The sequence below is a fragment of the Nipponia nippon genome, unplaced genomic scaffold (genome assembly GCF_047370975.1).
Source record: "Nipponia nippon isolate SJK-2023a ecotype South Korea unplaced genomic scaffold, ASM4737097v1 scaffold_12, whole genome shotgun sequence".
In the NCBI taxonomy this organism is placed as follows: Eukaryota; Metazoa; Chordata; class Aves; order Pelecaniformes; family Threskiornithidae; genus Nipponia; species Nipponia nippon.
In genome coordinates, this window is record NW_028262313.1 from 13,646,322 (window position 1) to 13,663,713 (window position 17,392).

Genomic DNA, 17,392 nt, shown 5'->3' on the forward strand with positions numbered 1-17,392 from the left:
CTCCGGGCACCCCACAGGCAGCACATGCTTGGGCACGGGGCTGGTGGCCGCCATGCTGCCCAGCAGACGACTGCCACAACCTGCCCCTTCCTTTTGACCACTGCAGGGCAGCTCCGCCCTGGCATGTGCTGCTGGGGTAGGTGACTGCCATCCCCAGGGTGATGCTGGTGCCTGCCAGGGGTGCAGAGCAGCCCCCGAAACCTGGCCAAACCCACCCCAGGGGCTGCAGGAAGGGAGCTCCCATCCAGCACGGCAAGAAGGAGCTGCGGCCAAGGCGCAGGGAAAAGGGACGGATGGGGTTATGGAGCTAACAAGGTGAAGGGAGAGGTGGCGGGAGGGAGTTAATGAGATGGAGTGTGGGGAGGCAGCCAGGAGGGCAGGAAAGTGGAGAGCACTGCGATGGGAGGAGGCAGCCACTGGCCCCATGGGTGGGCTCCCTGCTGCTGGCTTCTGCAGGGCTTGGGAGCCTGCCTGGGGTGACAGAGCCTGTCCTTGGCCCTCGGGCTCACCTCTCTCTGCCCTTGGGCACACAGGCGGGGAGGAGGAACAGGCACGGCTGGAGCCTCGCGAAGGATGTGGTGCTGGTGGCTCCCATGGCAAGAAGGCGATGTTCCTCCAAGGGAGGGAGGGTACAAAACAGACGTGAAAGCAGACTTCCCATCCAGGAATACCTCCCTGCCCTGCCCACAGCACACCTCTCACTTGTCCCAGTCCAACCTTGTGGTGTGCCCTTCCCCTCCAGGAAACGTTGCCCTTTTTCAAGTTCCCTGTAGAAGGGCACCAGCTGGGTGAGTGCAGAGAGCAGGCTGCAACACGGCACTGCCTTGCAGCCAGGGTGCCCAGCATGCTGTGAAAAGCCTCCAACCCCACAAACACCCTACCATGCCATGCGTTTTGAGAATGAAACCTTTGGGGACAGCAACTCTCTTCTGCCATGCTCATACAAGGCTGCTGGACCCAGGCCACCATGCTGAGAGAGGCACCATGGCGTTCCTCCCCAGTGCCAGGTGGCTTTGGTTCAGCACCCAAGGCATAATTAAACCATACAGCCAGGGTTGCAGAGGTCTCATGTGGGCTTCCCTTCCTTTTTGTAGCTCTGCCCAACCAGCCCAGCACAGCTCTGATGCACACTGACCTCACCACAGGCTGTGGGCTGACATCTGCAGTTCTTTACAAAGAAGGTTCAACCACCAGAAGTCACCTGCAGCCATCCACCATGACTCCAAAGACAAACCAACCCCAGCTCTGGGTCCTGGTGCTGCTTCATTAATGTGGAAGGCAGCTGAAATTTGCTGCATCAGAAGAAAACCAGGTGCAAAGCACCCAGCCCTGGCAAGCTGTTAGGCTTTCCCTTTGGGGAAAAAAGGGGGAGCACCCCATGAGCATGAAGCCAGTGCTGCAGAAATCCACACTGGCCACCCTGCTCCCTCCATCCCTCTGGCAGGAACGATTTGCAAATGTTCTGGGAAGGTATGCAGCAGCGTGCAAACCCTCTCTGCAACAAACTGAGGAGGATTATCTTTATACTATGTCAAGAGTGCCAAATGCACTGTGGCTGCAAACACTCACAGTCACCAAGCACTGCTCAGCTGCTGGCAGCCTTCACTGGGAGAGAAGCAGCATCTGATGAGTCCTGCTGCCCTGAGGACCAGCGTGTGCAATGCCAGGGAGCACCCAGAGAGCCCTGCCTCCCTCCTGAGAGGCTGGGGCTGCCGACACACGCTGAGGCCATGCAGGAAGGTAAGAGATGCCCCAGCAGAGCCTCGCAGCCACCCTGCATGAGAGGCTGAGGAAATGGCTGTGTGGGTAACCCCGAACACAGCCAGCCCAGCTCCCCCTGCTCCTCTGATGCCTGCTTACCCCACAGTGTGCCCCTCTGAGTGCCTCCTGCCTTGTACCCTCCCTGTGCTGGAGTCCCCAGCATTGCTTGCTGATACCTTGGCTCTGCTCAGCATCGCCCAGCCCCAGCGAGGTTTGGGGGTGGGATGTGCTGTGGGGATGTGGTGCAGGTACCAGGCTCCTCTGCCACCTCGCCGGGGCTTCCTTGGGCTGGAGGAGCCTTTCCTGCACTGCCAAGCAGGGAAAATGCACCGCTTGTTCAAAGGAAGTGAAACAAAACCAGAAGACTTACAGAAAGCCCTTGTTCCAGCGAGTCTGTGTTCACGATAATGGGAGCAGAGTTGGCCTGTGAGGAGACAAAAGCAGGATGTCACCGAGCTGAGCGATGAACCCAGCCCTTCGTGGTGCACTGCCTCTCCCCTGGCCATGCCACCACAGGCAAAAGAGAGCAATTCTGGAAGGGCTCTGCTCTTGTCCCTCCTCCAGGTGCCCAACAACCCTGGGACAGGAGCAGGGCCACAGCATGGCTCTGGGCATCAGTCCCCTCCTCAGGCCTGGTGTGTCCCCAACACCCCATGGCCTTGGCTGCTGGGAAGGCGACAGGGAAGACTGGAAACTCTCCCAGCCTCGGGCCAGAATCCCACCAGCACCAAAATTTACTTGCAGTCCACATGACTGAGGGATTAGGAAACAGGAGGAGTAGGGAAGGAAGTCCTTCTGAGGGAGGGATATACTGCCAGCAGACCAGCCCTGAGGCCTTCACACACCTTCCAGCAGCTGCTGCTGCCCCTCCTAAGCATGGGGCCACCATGCCCTGGGAGAGCTGGCAGCGTTTGGGTCCTCATCCTCGTTACCTACCTCCTTGGCAGCGTCGGCTCATTCCCCCTCCCCCCCCGCCATGTATCCCCCCCCCTCTCTTGCAGGGCTCCCCATAAGCCTCTCCCCGGGTCCCCCTCCTCCCGGGCTGCCCTTTGCCCAGGAGTGGTTGCCCACCGTCGGAGGGCCAGAGGCAGAGGGCAAGCGCAGGCGGCGGGCAGGGTCCCGCCGCGCCGGAGCTGTCCAGCGCCGCAACCTCCTGAAGGCGCCGTGCCCCCCGCAGCCCGCGGCGCGGGCCCTGCCCCCCGGAGCAACCCAACCCCGGCCGGCGCGGCTGCTGGGGCAGGGAGAAGCGGCAAAAAGCGAGAAATTTAAGATCAATTACAAGGCCGACGTTCCTTGTCGGCACACAACAGCGAGCGGTGCAAAATCTGGAAGGTCAGGGGTGAGTCAGGATTCACATCATCATTCCAAGGCTCAAGTGGAGAACAACAGCCAGAGTGAGACGGGGAAACGCTAAGAGACGTGAGCTACAAGGGGAGGTGAACCCTCTGCCTTAGGGCATCAGAAACACCAGAGTCAGGGTCAGCAACAAGCAAGTCAAGGTGCAGGGTAGTGCAGCAATTCACAGGAACCACCAGTCTCTCCAGTAACGCGCGTGGTTGGATTGCACAGCCCAATGGCCTCTGTGAGTCTGTGGTACTTTCGCAGGAGCAGGCTACCTCCTCATTGCCCTCCTCTGGATTTATACACCCCCGACAGAGACCAACCTCCCCACATAACCCAGCATGGCAGTCCCCACCTTGTCCTGTTTTAGTTGATCGTATTTCTGGACTTTTCACTCTCCTCATTTCATAGGTGGGAGAGTTAGGGGTCAACCGGATTGTGGTTTAAATCTTGCCGTGAAAGGTTCTGCTCTCATATAGATGGAGCAGGAGACAGTTAATTTGATTTATTCAGATGCTTTCTGATCTTTCCTGCAGCTGTAACTATTGGTTACAAAACCATAGTTTTTATGGCAATTAATTCTCTAGCTCAGGCAAATATGACCACTTCCAAGCACTCCTGCCAAACCCCTCCCACACACATAAGAAAATCACAATTTTCAGGTCCAATGTCTTGGGATCTCCGTGGCCCAGAAGCAATGTTAAGCTGGGAATATCCCCTCTCTGGCAGTACACAGTCCTTGTATTTAATCCAGATAATTTGTGAGATAGCATATATTAAACCTGGCACTGGCTTTTATTAGTCCCCAGTGCAATTCTAGGAAGGGATTCCACATTTCAAGGCAAAAAAGAAGCACTTCTACTGCCAGCAATTAACAAACGGTGGATGTTTGAGCCTTGATGTGCCAGAGGCCAGCTCTTATTAGATGAGTTTCCAGGAAGGATGCAGAAGAGGCAGCCTAAGTGAATGTAGCCCATCACATGCCCCATGATTTATGACATGAATTCAACTCCACAAATGATGCTTTGGATCCTGCCCAGGGAGAAGTGCTCTGTCTGATAATGTTACAGAGGCTTTTGCAGGTCCAGCCTGAGCCCTCCACTGAGCCCCACTGCAGTGTCTTTGTTGAATTACTAATAGCCCACAAATTACACATCGCAGTGCCTCGCTCACACAGTGGTGAGCCCTAAGGACATATTTTGTCTAGCCTGCTCACTGCACACTGAGCATCCTTCGCAGCCATTCCACACTAGTGATTTTTACATCTCAAAATACTGCTAGGAGCACAATTTCCCACTCAGGCTCCAGATGGGACCCAGGAGATGCTGAATGTGAGTGGCTGCTTAAAACAAAGTCACACATGGTCAGGAGGAATTCAGACCAGGAAATCCCTGCTTGCCTCCTGTGGCCAGCTATTCCAGCTACTACAAGAAAGGTGTTTGGACATTAGCTCTGACTTCCACTTGCAAATATTCCAACATTTGCACCTTGCCTGTTCTACTCCAGAGTCAGACAAGACCTAAGACTCAGAAATAAGCAAACGGCCTGAAAATGAAAAGCCTCTGCCTCCCTCCGTCAGGCAGGCACCTGTACCGAGCCCTCTGCTAGCCAGGGGAGGAGAGAGAACATCATCATTTTTTGCTGGGCAGCAGGAGCGTGCTGGTGAATTAACCATGCCCTCAATTCTATAGGGAACGGTAATTTGTGCCCTAAGGAGCAGGGGGTTGCTGCATGCAGGGAGGGGAGGGAACAGGGCTGTGCATTCAGGTCACATTCAATGGGGGCTGTCAGATCTCTTCCATCTAAACCGCTTCATCACACTATTATTATTTACCAAGCCCTGTTTGTGCTTGGGGGGGGGTTACAAATGGGAAGAGAAGAGGCCCAAGCCCTATGGTGCTCACCCGATGGCAGCAGGACCACCAAAGCCCAGTGGAGCTGGAGGTGCCCCAAACTACCTCCATCAGGCAGAGGTGCAGGGGGCTGCACAGATCCTTGGGCTCAGGGGCTGGAGGCTGCGGGGAAGGTGGGACTCAAGGAGGACCTTGGGGAGCAAGGGGGGGGTCACTCCACAGATGCAGAGAGATTGATCTAGGCACAAAGCCAGCGAGGCAGAGGACAGCTGTTGGGAAAATCTGGGCAGCAACAGGAGTCAAAGGGAACAGCAGTGAAGGGGGATGAGGTTTGAAGGTCAGGATTCAAGAGCTCTCTGGTCTCATGGGGGCTGAGAGAAGCAGATCCTCGCATTCACCTATGTCGTGGTGGCAGCCACAGCCCAGGTGCTAACGGAGGGAGCAGCAACCTGCCCCATGCAGCCCCCAGCGAAGGGCTGGGTCCCTGCAGAGACTGCGGGAGAGCCCAGAGCCCGTCTGGGGGCAGCTGCCTCTGTGGCTAAAGCCAGGAGGAGGCTGTGGGTTTGCATGCAGGGCAGGAGGGACGTCTCCTCCCTGACAGCCCACAGGCCCCCCAGCCTGGAGCGATCCCACTGCAGCACGTGCAGGGAGCAGCAAGACAGCCAGCAGCACTTCGACACACCTCAGGCGCAGGATGTGGCCTTTCAGAAACACCTTTAGATATCACCTCTGGGCAGTCACCTGAGAGGCACCGCTGCTGTTTGGGCTGTATTTCCAATGGGTGACTGGCCTTGGCAGCCCAGGGGCACTGACACAGTCACCTGCAGGCAGCCAAGCCCCAAATAGGGGGGCATAGGTATTACCCTTCACCTCCGTTTCTATTGCTGTCATCTGCTGGGGCAAAGGTAGGAATTGCAAAACCTGATGATTTTCCAAAACTTCCAACCAAAAGAAAAGCTGCAATTAAATGCAAATGGACGAGGTTCGTTAGCTTGCTTCTGAGGGCCAAGCCTTGCCCTGTGGCATTTCCCCAAGGACTGCTCTCAGGGCTGGCACACAGGAGCCGAGCAGGGAGTCTCTGAACTGAAAGTTCAAGATAATTCTTTTTAGAGCTGAAATCCCAAAGCTTTGCAACAGCTTCACATCTTCACACAGAGCCAGCATGGGGGCCAGCCCACAGAGATCAGGAATTACTTACCTCCTCCAGACAAAATAAATGTGCTGCAGACATCCCAGGCCAACAGCAATGGGATTGTGCTCACATATAAACCCATTTCCACCTTAGCCAGCAAGAGGATTCACACAGGGGCCTCCAGAGCTGACAAACACCAAGCCTAATGCACAGAGCTGGTCTCCACAGGAGGCCGGTGTGCCCCACGTGTCAGGCACCGAGGGATGCACAGGACAGGGTGACTATTTGTGACGCTGGGCTAGTGCATGAGAAGCAAAGTACTAACTTCTTTATTTCTGCAACTTTCCTGGATTGAATGAGAGTGAAAAGTCAATCTCCCTTTTAATATCCTTTGCTTCATGCCATCCGAGGTGTAACAATAACACTCAAAAGGAAATGGCTCTGGGGATAAGTGAAATTCAGTCTTTACATCCTTTTAAAACCTCTTAGGGGCAGAGGCCAAGTGGGGAGATGCTCAAAAGAAGCATCTAAACAGGGTGGACGCACTGGGCTGCTTGTAGCCCAGTTCCATCTGCTTTGATTTGTTTTTTAAAGGGTGTTAAACCATGGAGAAAGCTGTGCATTTACAGCTATGAAAGCAGCTGCTCTGTGGCAGGACCTCACAGTGCTGGGTGCTAGCTGTGAACACGCAGGTACCGGCTCGGGGATGCTGAGGAGCGATGGGATGCTGCCACGGCAGCAGGGTCAGCAGTGGGATGCCGAGGCACCGACAGGCTTCCGCTGTCTGGGGGAACAGGTTCGCACCAAGCTAATGAATTAATTTCACAGGAGCGAGCCCAGGTCCTACCGGCGCAGCACACACGGTGAGCCCACGCTCACCACCACTCACCCTGATAAGCACCGACATGCTCATCTGCTTCGTGCCAGACTTCCCTGCCCTTCACACAGACGCTGGTTTTCCCAACGTTGGGGCTGCCTCCTGCGCCAGCCCAGAGCCCAACATGCAGCTGCCAAAAACATCACCTCCCAAAGCACCTGAGATGACACAGCTCCTCCACACCAACCTGTGGGCACTTCTCAGGTTGAGGCAGGACAGAAACCCACTCCTGAGGCTTCCCGTGACCGAGGTGTGGGAAGGGATGAGCCCCGGCTCTGACGGAGGGCAGGTGTGTGGAGCAGAGAGGTGCTGGCACCACCCCTCCAGGCTGCTCCGAGCCCTCCCTGATGCCTGCACACCTACAGACCGCCTCGGCTTTCACATGGCCATGCCCAGGGAAGCCACCTTACAGGCCTCCTGTTAAGGAACGATGCACGGCACATCCCTTCCCAGATCGAAGCCTGGCTTCCAGCTGGCCCACAAGATGTAGGGCTCTTCGTACATCTCAACACCAAATCCATGCTTTGGTTTTCCTATCCCTTCCCTTCTCAAGGGGAGAGGTAGCACACTGCTGGTCCCCTTCTCACAGCTCCCTGTGCTCACCTCTTTTTGCCTTCACGGGCTCTTTACACGGTGGCCAGAGCCAAGAGTGCTTGGGAGCATCAGAGAGCTGCAGAGCCCCGAGGGAGAGCTGCATTCCTCAGGGCTCCCACGGGCTGGGATGGGGAAAGGGAGCAAAAGAAAATGGAGGCTGGAAACTTCTGCAGTTTTCATAACCAGAGATGAGTCTCCCTTCCTGTTAACTGGGCTGGACAAAATAACTTTCTTTTTGCATTTTTTGTCACCCACTGCAAGAGCAACTTGTTGGCTGACAGCGTTTGGGCAGGGGGAAGCACACACCACCCAACAGTGTGCCTCCATGAAGAGGAGTGACAGGCTGAGCCTGACCTCATGCCCTCCTTCTGCACAGCTTGAAACGTGGCATAAACTGTGTAGGAAATGATGCCAGGGCCGACTACGGAGCTTGCAGGTGCCCAGACCCCCTGCGTCAGTCCCGGCTAGCCAGGCACCGGCTGCTGCCTATGTCCCCGTGCTCGGCTCCCAGCCAGCGTGGTGGCCTGCGGGCGAGAGCAGCCCTCCTCTCCAGGCTGCCTCTGGGAGACATCAGAGCTGGGCTGTTTCGGCAGCGTGAGCAGGCTCTGGGGCCTCGGCACCAGCTCAAAGCACCGCGGCCATCCGGAAACGGGGAACGCGGGACTTGAAAGGTCCCTGGTCACAAGGATCTTTGGCAAAGCCGCTGAAGTGCCCAAAGTGTAATGTGAACACAAGCAGCTACTGAGGGTTTAATCTTTGTTTTGGTGCCTTTTTTTTTTTTTTAAAGAGTAAGCTTAAATAGGGTCTGGAAAAAGCCTTCACTCAGCGGGGAAGGAAGAAAGCTTCCCCAAACAGAAGCTCTGTGGAGTCTAAGTTTCCATTTAGAAACCATTAAGGCCAGCATGTTCATACTTGAAAGTTAGACATCCTGTTCCAGGCTCAGCCCGTTAAAATAAGTGACCCAGTTTGCAGAGGTGCTGGGCTCCGGTAGCTTCCCTCTGACCTGGCGGTACCAAATAAAATTGACTCAATTCCTTTTTTCACAGGAAGAGTTATTATCATCTGAAAGACTCACGTGCTTTCCCCCCCCCCTCACAGACAAATACGTATGTACAGGGGGGAAAAAAAAAAAAAAGAGTGAATAAGGGACAGTGTTAAAATAAAGATTTCTTTTGTCCCTGGGATTCAAATATCCTGTTCTCTTCTCTTCAGTAAGTTCTAGCGCACACCTAGTTACAAAGTGTTAAGAAACATGTTTCTGTGGGACAAAAGCAAACCAAGATCCATCAACAGAGCCTCAAACTAAATTCCAGTTAATATGAAGGTGACAAGAGGGTATTTAGGGCCTGGTCCAGAGTGCTCTGAAGCACCACATGTCTCCCAAAATAATTACACCCTCTGAGCAGTCCTTCAGCGAGCCCCATCCAAATCAGCTTCTGCAGACTAAACTGTGAACTTCATTTCAAATTCAGGTATTCTGAACTTGTTAAATGCTGTATTAAAAGTTTTCATCTCCAAGTCCCTGATATATGTTCATAGCATATTGTTGGATTTGCAACAAGGGCCCTTGAGGGATCCCTGTATCATCCCATCTTTGCAAGTGTTAAAACCAGCTGTGAGCATTAGCACAGCCCATTGCACCCACAGCACCGGCACGACAGCGAGGATTGTGCCCACTCCTGAATCACAGCTGCGATGCTGAGCCAGAGACGCACCGTCCCTCCCGCCAGCGGACGGGGTGTGGGATGGCAGGCAGAGCCCCCACGCCCCAACCACACCAAGCTCCTCGTGCCCCAGCACAGACCAGTGCTAGACCTGCTCTCTCCCGGGACCCAGAGACCACGGTCCCCCTCAGAGAGCATCCTGCACAGGGCTGTGCGCCGCGGGCGCCCGGCACATAGCCACGGACGTGGCTGATTATGGCCTGATTAGCCTTAATGACTTCCTCTCTCTAAACGAGCATCCGCAGCTAAGGAAGGAGTGGAAGCTCCTCTCCTCCCATCGTGGCATACGACATGCAGAGGGGCTCACCCGAACGACAGTGACGGCTTCTGCTTTGCTTCCACCTCCCACCCACCTCCACACCCAGGGTACCTGGACGGGACCTCTGGTACAGCCATCCCCTGGGTTTCCCTCTCATGCAACCGCCCGTGGGACCTTCCTCCCTCGAGCACACCCTGAGGACAGCCGGCAGATCCCTGCCAAATCCCCGGCACTGGTCAGAACTGGGCTCAGGCAGGTCCCAGCCACGTAACACCCAAAACCATGGGGGAAGAGCCAGGTGGAAAGCGCAGCCATGGGGGCACAGGGAGCATCCCTCCAGCAGGGGCAAGGGCAGGTGCTGCCGCGGCGGAGGCTGAAGGTCCTCCTGCCACCCCCAGTCTCTTCACAAGGAGCCACCTCCTCCACATTGGCTACATCCCTGCTGAAATCTGCCCATGCTTGGCCCTGGCTGCCTCACCAATGTGCTCTTCTCCTCCTCTGGCAACGTGGCAGGGCCACATCCTCCCGTTTTCAGCAGGTACTTTCCTCTTCTTCCACATCTTGCGCTGATGGGCTCTCTCCCACCTGTGTGGCTTCAGACGCTACCTTTACGGCAGCAGCTACATCTCTACTATGGCCAGTTTGGACACGAGCTCCAGCGCCTCTCCCTGTGCTGCTCCTGGGGTCCCTCTGGCAGCTCAACACCCCAAAACCAGCAGCGGGGTGCAGCTCTGGGGCCACGGTCTGCACATCTGGGCTGGCTGGCAAGCAGTGGTTGGTAATCCAGCTGGAGAGGAGCTAAGCTCAGTCCTTCAACTCCCCTCTCCAATTCCAACATTATCCCTTACATATTAATGAGATGTGTCAGAAGGCTCAGCAAGCACAAGTGCACAGCCCCTGTCTGAGGGATTCACTTGCTCAAGGGAAGGGGGAAAAGTCTTACAGGTGAGTAAAGAAACCAAGGAGACAAATGTCCTCAGCTGTCCACTCCTAAATGAACTTGATACGTTTTGGGAAGGGGCACTGAGAACATCTGACCCTCCTCAGCCCAATCCAAGGGATGGGTGACAGCAGGACATGGGATGCTCTGGGGTGGGCGAGGGGAACCAGCTCACTCGGCATCTGGGTGTTAAGGCATAAGTTCCCCCAGGAGATGCACAGGGAAGAGGAATGACTTTATAAAGCATTAACTGGGCCTTGGTTCCAGCTGGGTGGCAGAAAAGGAAGGTAAAGACCATCAGAAATATCGGCTGCCTCCCAGGTCTGTGGGGCAAGGGGCCGAGGGTGGGCGCAAGGCAGGGTTTGGGGGAAGGAGAGCAGCTCAGTGCCTGGTTATAGCAACTCAACTGGGTGATGACGGCAGGATCACCAGACGGAGATGCCCAAGAAACAAGCTGAGAGGTGAAATCAGATGGAGGGAGATATATTAGGAACAGACACGCAGATTTACACATCGTGAGTGAGGAGGTGACAAACAGGTCTGTGGGATGGGAATCAAACTCTCACAATGAGGGAGTGGAGTGCGATGAGGAGTGGTGGAGAGGGAAGACTCTCCCGGGACTCCGGCTGGCGGGAGGACACGCTGGAAGAGATGCCGGAGGTGGAGGGAGGGCAGGGGGACCACCAGCGACCGCAGAGCAGGGGCCAAGCAGACGGACGGGGTCAGGGACAGACAAGCACCGCGTTCAGCAACAGAGCCAGACACGAAGGGCAAGTTTCACTGCAGTTGTATCTACATTTAGGTTGCCAAAAATACCTTTCACAGATGGGATGTCTTTAATTAAAAGGATGTCTCCTGTGCTCCTGGCACGATGCAGAGCTCGTCCTGCCACGCGGGGCTCTGTGTGGACGCTCTGCAGGAGGGCTTTCCCACAGGGCAGCTCCTCTCTTCCTGCGTCCCCCCGCACCCTGCCAGGATCGGGCAGCGGCACTTCCCTCAAATGCCCCTCCACAGCACAGGCATAGAGCAAAGGAGGAAAACTTCACCCCCTTCCTGTTTTGGCTTCTCTCCTTCCCTCCAAACGTGGAGAACGCCTTCCTCCTCTCTCCTCCTCCACCTTCCAGTGCAAAGATTTAGCTAATTTCTTCTATGAATAGCACAGGAGTAGCCATAGCAACATCACCCTGCCAACCTCACCACCTCCACTGCCTCCGTGTCCCCGGCACCCCGTTCCTCTCACCCTCCCTCGCACCTCCCCAGGGAACATCTGGGGCTTCAGCCATTTCCCACAAAGCAACCTGCGTTTGGCTTCCCGCCTGCCCCCTCAGCTCTCTCCCTCCTTCCTTCCAGCCATGCCTGCCCATCGCTCAGAAACCCAGTCCGGACCCCCACGGCCTCCCCAAGGCTCTTTCCTCCCCACCGCCACCCACGCGCCGAGAGCCAAGACCCCCAAATCCAGCAGCATCCGAAGGCTCGGCGAAGGCTGATGCTTCCACCAAGATGTGCCGCCCTGTGCCCACCTACTCCAGGTAATTCCCCAGTGCACGGGAGGAACTATAACAAGCAGTGTTTGTGTGTGGAAAAAACACTTTGGTGAAACATTCACTGCTGAAGACAGGCAGGGAGGACCTGTGCCCCTCCTCCTGCCTGGCCATGAAATGCCTCTGCCAGGGGGGCCATGCAAGCCTGGCATGCTCTGGGCACTTGCAGGTTGTCAGGGACTCATTGAGATGCTGCTCTAACACCCCTCTGCATCCTCTTGACCCCCCCAAGAGTAAGAAAGGGGCCACAGGAAGGGGGGACAGCAGAACATCGCAGTTCTGGCCAAGCAGGGCCAGCAAACCTGGGGCAGCCCCGGGGGCAGAGGGTATATCCCAACCACATGCCAGGGAACTGCACTGCCCCAGACCCCTTCCCCAGCCATGAGAGGAGGTGCCCATGCCCCAGCCACCCCAAACGCACATGAAAACGCTGGTGAGACCCTTAGGAGCCCCACTCTGGCCACCGTGCCCAGCACCAGGGACCTCGGGGTGAACTAAGCCACAGGGCTAGACCTTCCCTGCAGGAGGGAAAGGTGCCGGCTGCTGCCCGACCCTCAGCACAGGGAGCAGTACTGGAGCAGGTGCTTGGGCACGGCCGGGCAGCTCAGCGCTCCTCTCCTGGGAGCCCGTGGGCGTCACTGTGCAGGGGAGAGGGGGGGTTTGAGCGCTCTGCTCTAGTGCTGCGCATCAGGGACGCTTCCCTGGATCACATTGCCATTCCTCCCCCAAAGCCAGGAGTCCTCCTCTCACCCCAGTCTGGCAGGGGAGGACTCGAGACCCCCACCAGCAAGCAAGGGGGGACAAGGAGGGTGCAGGGGCAGATGGAGGGATGGCGATGGGAACAATGGAGGACAGCAACGACAGCAAGCACAGGGAGCGGGGACTAATGAACAGGGAATGTGGATAGATAAGGGAAAAGAAATGGAAGAGATCTCAGAGGGGAGAAAAGCAAAGCAAAAAGAAATGAGAAAGGCAGAGCTCAGAGATTTCCTCCCTCCCTACGGTCAGGATTAGGGGTTCTCAGTTACTGGCACTGCCTGAGCAAGCTAATTTGCATCCTAGAGAAGGGAAGAGGCAGGAGGAGAGAACCGACGGGGCACCAGAGGTGGGAGGAGGTGTGGGTTGACGTTGGGACCGTGCCGTGTGTTGGGCAGCACGTGTGGGCACATCTCACATGCCGCGGAGCTGCGCACAGGGTCTGCAAGTACGCATGATGTCAGAGAACATACACCACCACCATACGCAACCGTGAGCACGTTTCCGATGTCAGAGCATCCGCACACGCGGCTGCACAAGTGTGCGCAGGTGGTGCGCGCTCTCCTCTGCTTGCATGCAGAAGCAAGGGGTGAAAAAAAAAGGCTTAAATGAGAGGTGGTGAAGCTCCCCGGGAGGTGAACAGATCCCTGCTTTCCTGGGGAAGCCTCCTGGCACGTGCACCCCTTCCTACCTCTGCTGCTGGAAGTGCTTCCAGGGACAGGGAGCTCATTTAAAGGGGCAGCCCTGAAAAATGGCAGCCCTGCCTCTAGCCGAGGCTCTCGAGGACACAGAGGCTGCCTCCTCAGCTCCTCCAAGGGAGACCAGCTTCGCATCCACAGCATCCAGCCAAATCTACCTAGAGCCGAACATCTCCCGGCCTCCCAAAGCCAAACCTGTCTGCCTGGGCACAAGCCATGCCCAGTTGTTTCCATTTTACTACTTTTTGTCCTTCTGCCCACCACCAGGCTGGGAAGAACATGGATTCCTGACGGCTCAGGCACTTTGCACCCTCGGATCAGAAGGGGAGCATTGCTGAGGTATTCGCTGCAAAGCTTTACTCATTGCATACATTTGCTACACACCAGGGAGCAATCCTGCCTGCTCTGATACAGGCAGCGCACATACCACACACGTCATATTCTACATGCAGACCCCGCTATGCTCACGTAGCCTCACACACTGGCATCCTCTGTCACTTGCAATGCGGCGAGGAGCTTTTGATTTTTTTTTTTTTTTCCCATCTTCAGAAAGGCTAAGGCCAAGCAGAGATTCCCAACGTGGACTTTCAGAGCAGCCCAAGCCCCGGGGCTCCGTGGCAGCACCACAAAGAGACAACGATTTCTCTTCCACCATTGCAAAAACATGAAAGGCTCCCCTGCCCAGCCTGCCACGGCAGCAATGCAGCTGGCATTGCTTCCTTCCCAGCCTGCTTGCAATCATCTTACCAGGAACCCTGGGCCGGACCTTTCATGCAAGCAGGAGTGGAAAGGAGGGAGCAGACATGCTTCAATTCCCTGATCCTACCCAGCTCCCTGAGCTTGCTGCTCTGGATGGAGGGAAGAGACAGCAAAGGAAAGATGGAAGAATGCTTGCCAGGAATCAGCAGGCGAGAGAGAGCTGAGGCTGATTTGATCTAAGAGTGGCAGAGAAAGAGACAGAAAGCAGGACCAGGCTGATAGGAAGGTGGCTGGGTTTTTGGGTGCTTTCTGTAAACATCATCTGAGCATATGAGCTTTGAATCTAATTATTTCAACCAGAGCTACAGACTGAGACTGTAATGAAGAAAAAAAACGGGGAAGGGAAGAAGAGGGTTGTGTTTTCCGAGGGGAAAGGAGGAGAGAATTCCCATTGATTCCTCTGTGTCTGCCTGCTACAGCTTCTTGAAATAATAATTAGAAGGATCAATAAGAAATCATGTGAGGTTTGAAGGTAATGAATTAAAGAGGTATAAGAAGCAAATTGAAATGCCTTTCTCTAAAGCAGGGTAAATTGTTTTTCAGGCAGGGTCTAGCCTCCATTTTAATGCTTTCCAAACAGCTCCAACCATTTTCTAAGCTGGCTTGTAGGTTCAAAACAAGACTGGTCTCTCCATTTAGGGGAGAAAGAGAGACACAGCCTGAGAATGGGTCCTGGAGGAGAACACTAATAAAACGAATGTGTGTGGGAAGAAATGGAGGCAGTGAAATGGGGCAGAATGCACACAGCACGCCAGCGACCAGAGCAGGGTTACGTAATAATCTCGGGGAGCAGGGACGTAGCAGCAGAGCGAGGAATCCACAACTCAATGGAGAGCAGGTGCCAGTTTGGGAGCGCTGGCAAGCGGCATCGTGAGCCCACGAGGCTGCTCGGCGGGCAGCACGCCCCATGCCTGCTAAACACAGTATGATGGGATGCCCTCGACGCTGCCGGGGCTTCAGGCAACGGCATCGTAAGCGGCGAGGACCTTGGGTGGGGTGTCCGAAAACATCACGCCCAACGCCCACCTTGTGCCGAGCGAGACCCAGCCAGCCCAGCTCAGCCCCGGGGAGGCTGCTCCGACGCCGAGCTCCTACGCTGGGCAGGACCACGGGGGCCAGCCCAAGCAACGGCAATGCCAACCTGAGCGATGCCAGCAGCCAGCCCAAGCGACAATGACAGCCAACTGCGACAACACCAGTGTCCAGCCCCAGCAACGCCAGCGTCCACTCCGGCCGCCCGCGACGCCCCAGGGGTGACGCTGCACCCTGCCACGACCCCGCCACTCTCCCCGGGTTACCCCCATCAGCCACCCGCCCCGCCCCGCACCGGGGAGCCGCTGCCCGGGGCTGGCCCGTACCTGCTCGTACCAGTCGCGGCTCGAACACGTGCACTCGGGCCACCAGCCCGGGCCGCTCCCGTTCACCTTGGGCGCGCTCTTCCCCGGCGGCGGCGGCGGCGGCGACGGCTTCAGCGCGGCGGGGTCGCGGGCGGGGGGCCCCAGCTTGGCCTTGCCGCGGGCGGCGGGCGCGGCCCCCCCGGGTGCGGGCAGGGTCTGCGAGCCGTAGCCGCCGTAGCCGTACTGCTCGTGCTGCCACTCGCCGTAGGAGGGGGGCTCCATGCGCCGCAGGGCCGCCATCCGCGTCACCTCGTAGCACTCGGGGCACTTGCAGCAGTGGTGGTGCTTGTGCATCGCTGCCCTCACACCATAGAGCCGGCAGGGAGGGAGGGCGGGAGGCGGCGCGGAGGGAGGGAGGGAGGGATGCTCGGGGGGCGGCAGCGTCCCCCGCCCCGCGCAAGGCGCGCCTGCTGCCTCCCCGCCCGCTCGGCGCCCCCGGCCCCGCGGGCGGGAGCGGGAGGAGGAGGAGGAGGAGGAGAAGGAAGGGGGGGGGGTGTTACAGCGCGGTGATCTCCACGGGGGCGCGCCGCGGCATCGCCCGCGGCGCCGCTCAGTCCCGGGGCCGCTCCCGGCAAGGGGCGCGGGGCAGCGGCTCCTCCCCGCTCCGCTGCATGGGGTAGCTCAGCCTGGTCCGGCTCGGCTCGGCTCGGCTCGGCTTAGCACAGCGCGGCGCGGGAGCGCGGAGCGCAGCACCTGCGGCGGCGCGAGGCCTCCCCCGCCTTCCCCCCCCGGCAGCCAATCCGCGCCGGCGGAGCCTCCGCGCCCCGCCCCGCCCCGCCCCGTCCCGGCGCTGAGCGGGGGGGCGCGGGGCCGCTGTTGCCCCCAGCGGCCGGGACCCGCCTGGGAGCAGCGGGGCCGAGACCCGCCTGGGAGCAGCGGGCCCCGGGGGGGTGCCCGCGCTGCCCCCGCGGCTCCCCGGCAGCCTGCGCTGGCGGCATCCGGGAGGAAAAGAAATCCTCTGCTCGGCAGCCTCATGCATCACCTGCGGCAGCGCTCGCCCCGTCCCCGTCCCCGTCCCCATCCCCAGACGCACCGGGCAGCTCTGTTACAGCTCTGTTCCCCTAGCCCCAGCGCAGCGGTGGGCAGCCCTGCCAGCTTTGTGGTTGACACCAAGAGGGGTTCACTTCCAATCAGCTGTGATCCGCACCGGAGTATGAAATAATTTTTCCAGACCTGAACCATGGCCACTAGCCCGGCAGCAGCACCTCTGTTGCAACCCCACGTCAGCTCTCACCCTGCGTCAGCTCACCCTGCGTTGCTGGAAACGTTACCGCGCGCTCCAGCACAGCACCCTGGGGATGCTGCCGTTGCCCAGTGAGCCACAGGTGTGTTGGGGGTGTAGAAACACCCAGGGCCTTTGCTGGGCCTTTTACCGACTGCCATCCAGGGATGGTAAAAGCAGAGCAGAAATGCCCGCTGGTGCCGCAGGGCAAGGGTGCTGCTCCCAGCGCAGCTCAGGCAGCCCCTCGCCTCTGGCACAGAAGTGCCAGACTGGAAGAAGTTCAGAAGAGAATCACCCAAACAAATCGAAGAGTTGTTGAAAGAAAAACCATTACAAAAAAAACACCTCTGACCAGTTAGAACCTGAACCCGGCCTCCTAGTGCTTAAGGGTTGTAATAAACACTAGGGTAGGCGAAGAATTATTTGAAGAAATGGTACATAAATATGTAGAAGAGCAATGAAAGGTGCGCAATAGGGCTCTCGCAGGATACGGCTAAAGGAATGAGACAGAAGCAGGAGGGGGCCGCAAGCTGAGCCA

At 57.3% G+C, this 17,392-nt stretch overlaps 1 protein-coding gene across 8 annotated transcripts in view; it reads right to left on the reverse strand.

Annotated features, from left to right (window-relative positions):
- The window catches only part of DLG3 (discs large MAGUK scaffold protein 3), a 78,704-nt gene that overhangs the window by 37,092 nt on the left and 24,220 nt on the right, over positions 1–17,392 (reverse strand). For 3 of the 8 annotated variants that reach the window (XM_087748909.1, XM_087748907.1, XM_087748906.1), the window contains exon 5: positions 2,132–2,185. The exons of 1 other annotated variant lie outside the window; for it this stretch is intronic. In XM_087748909.1, the coding sequence (XP_087605035.1) occupies positions 2,132–2,185 (54 nt within the window). Of the gene's footprint in view, positions 1–2,131; positions 2,186–15,593; positions 16,270–17,392 lie in introns of those variants that run through there. 4 more of the 8 variants (XM_087748913.1, XM_087748910.1, XM_087748914.1 and 1 more) reach the window with 4 other exon arrangements.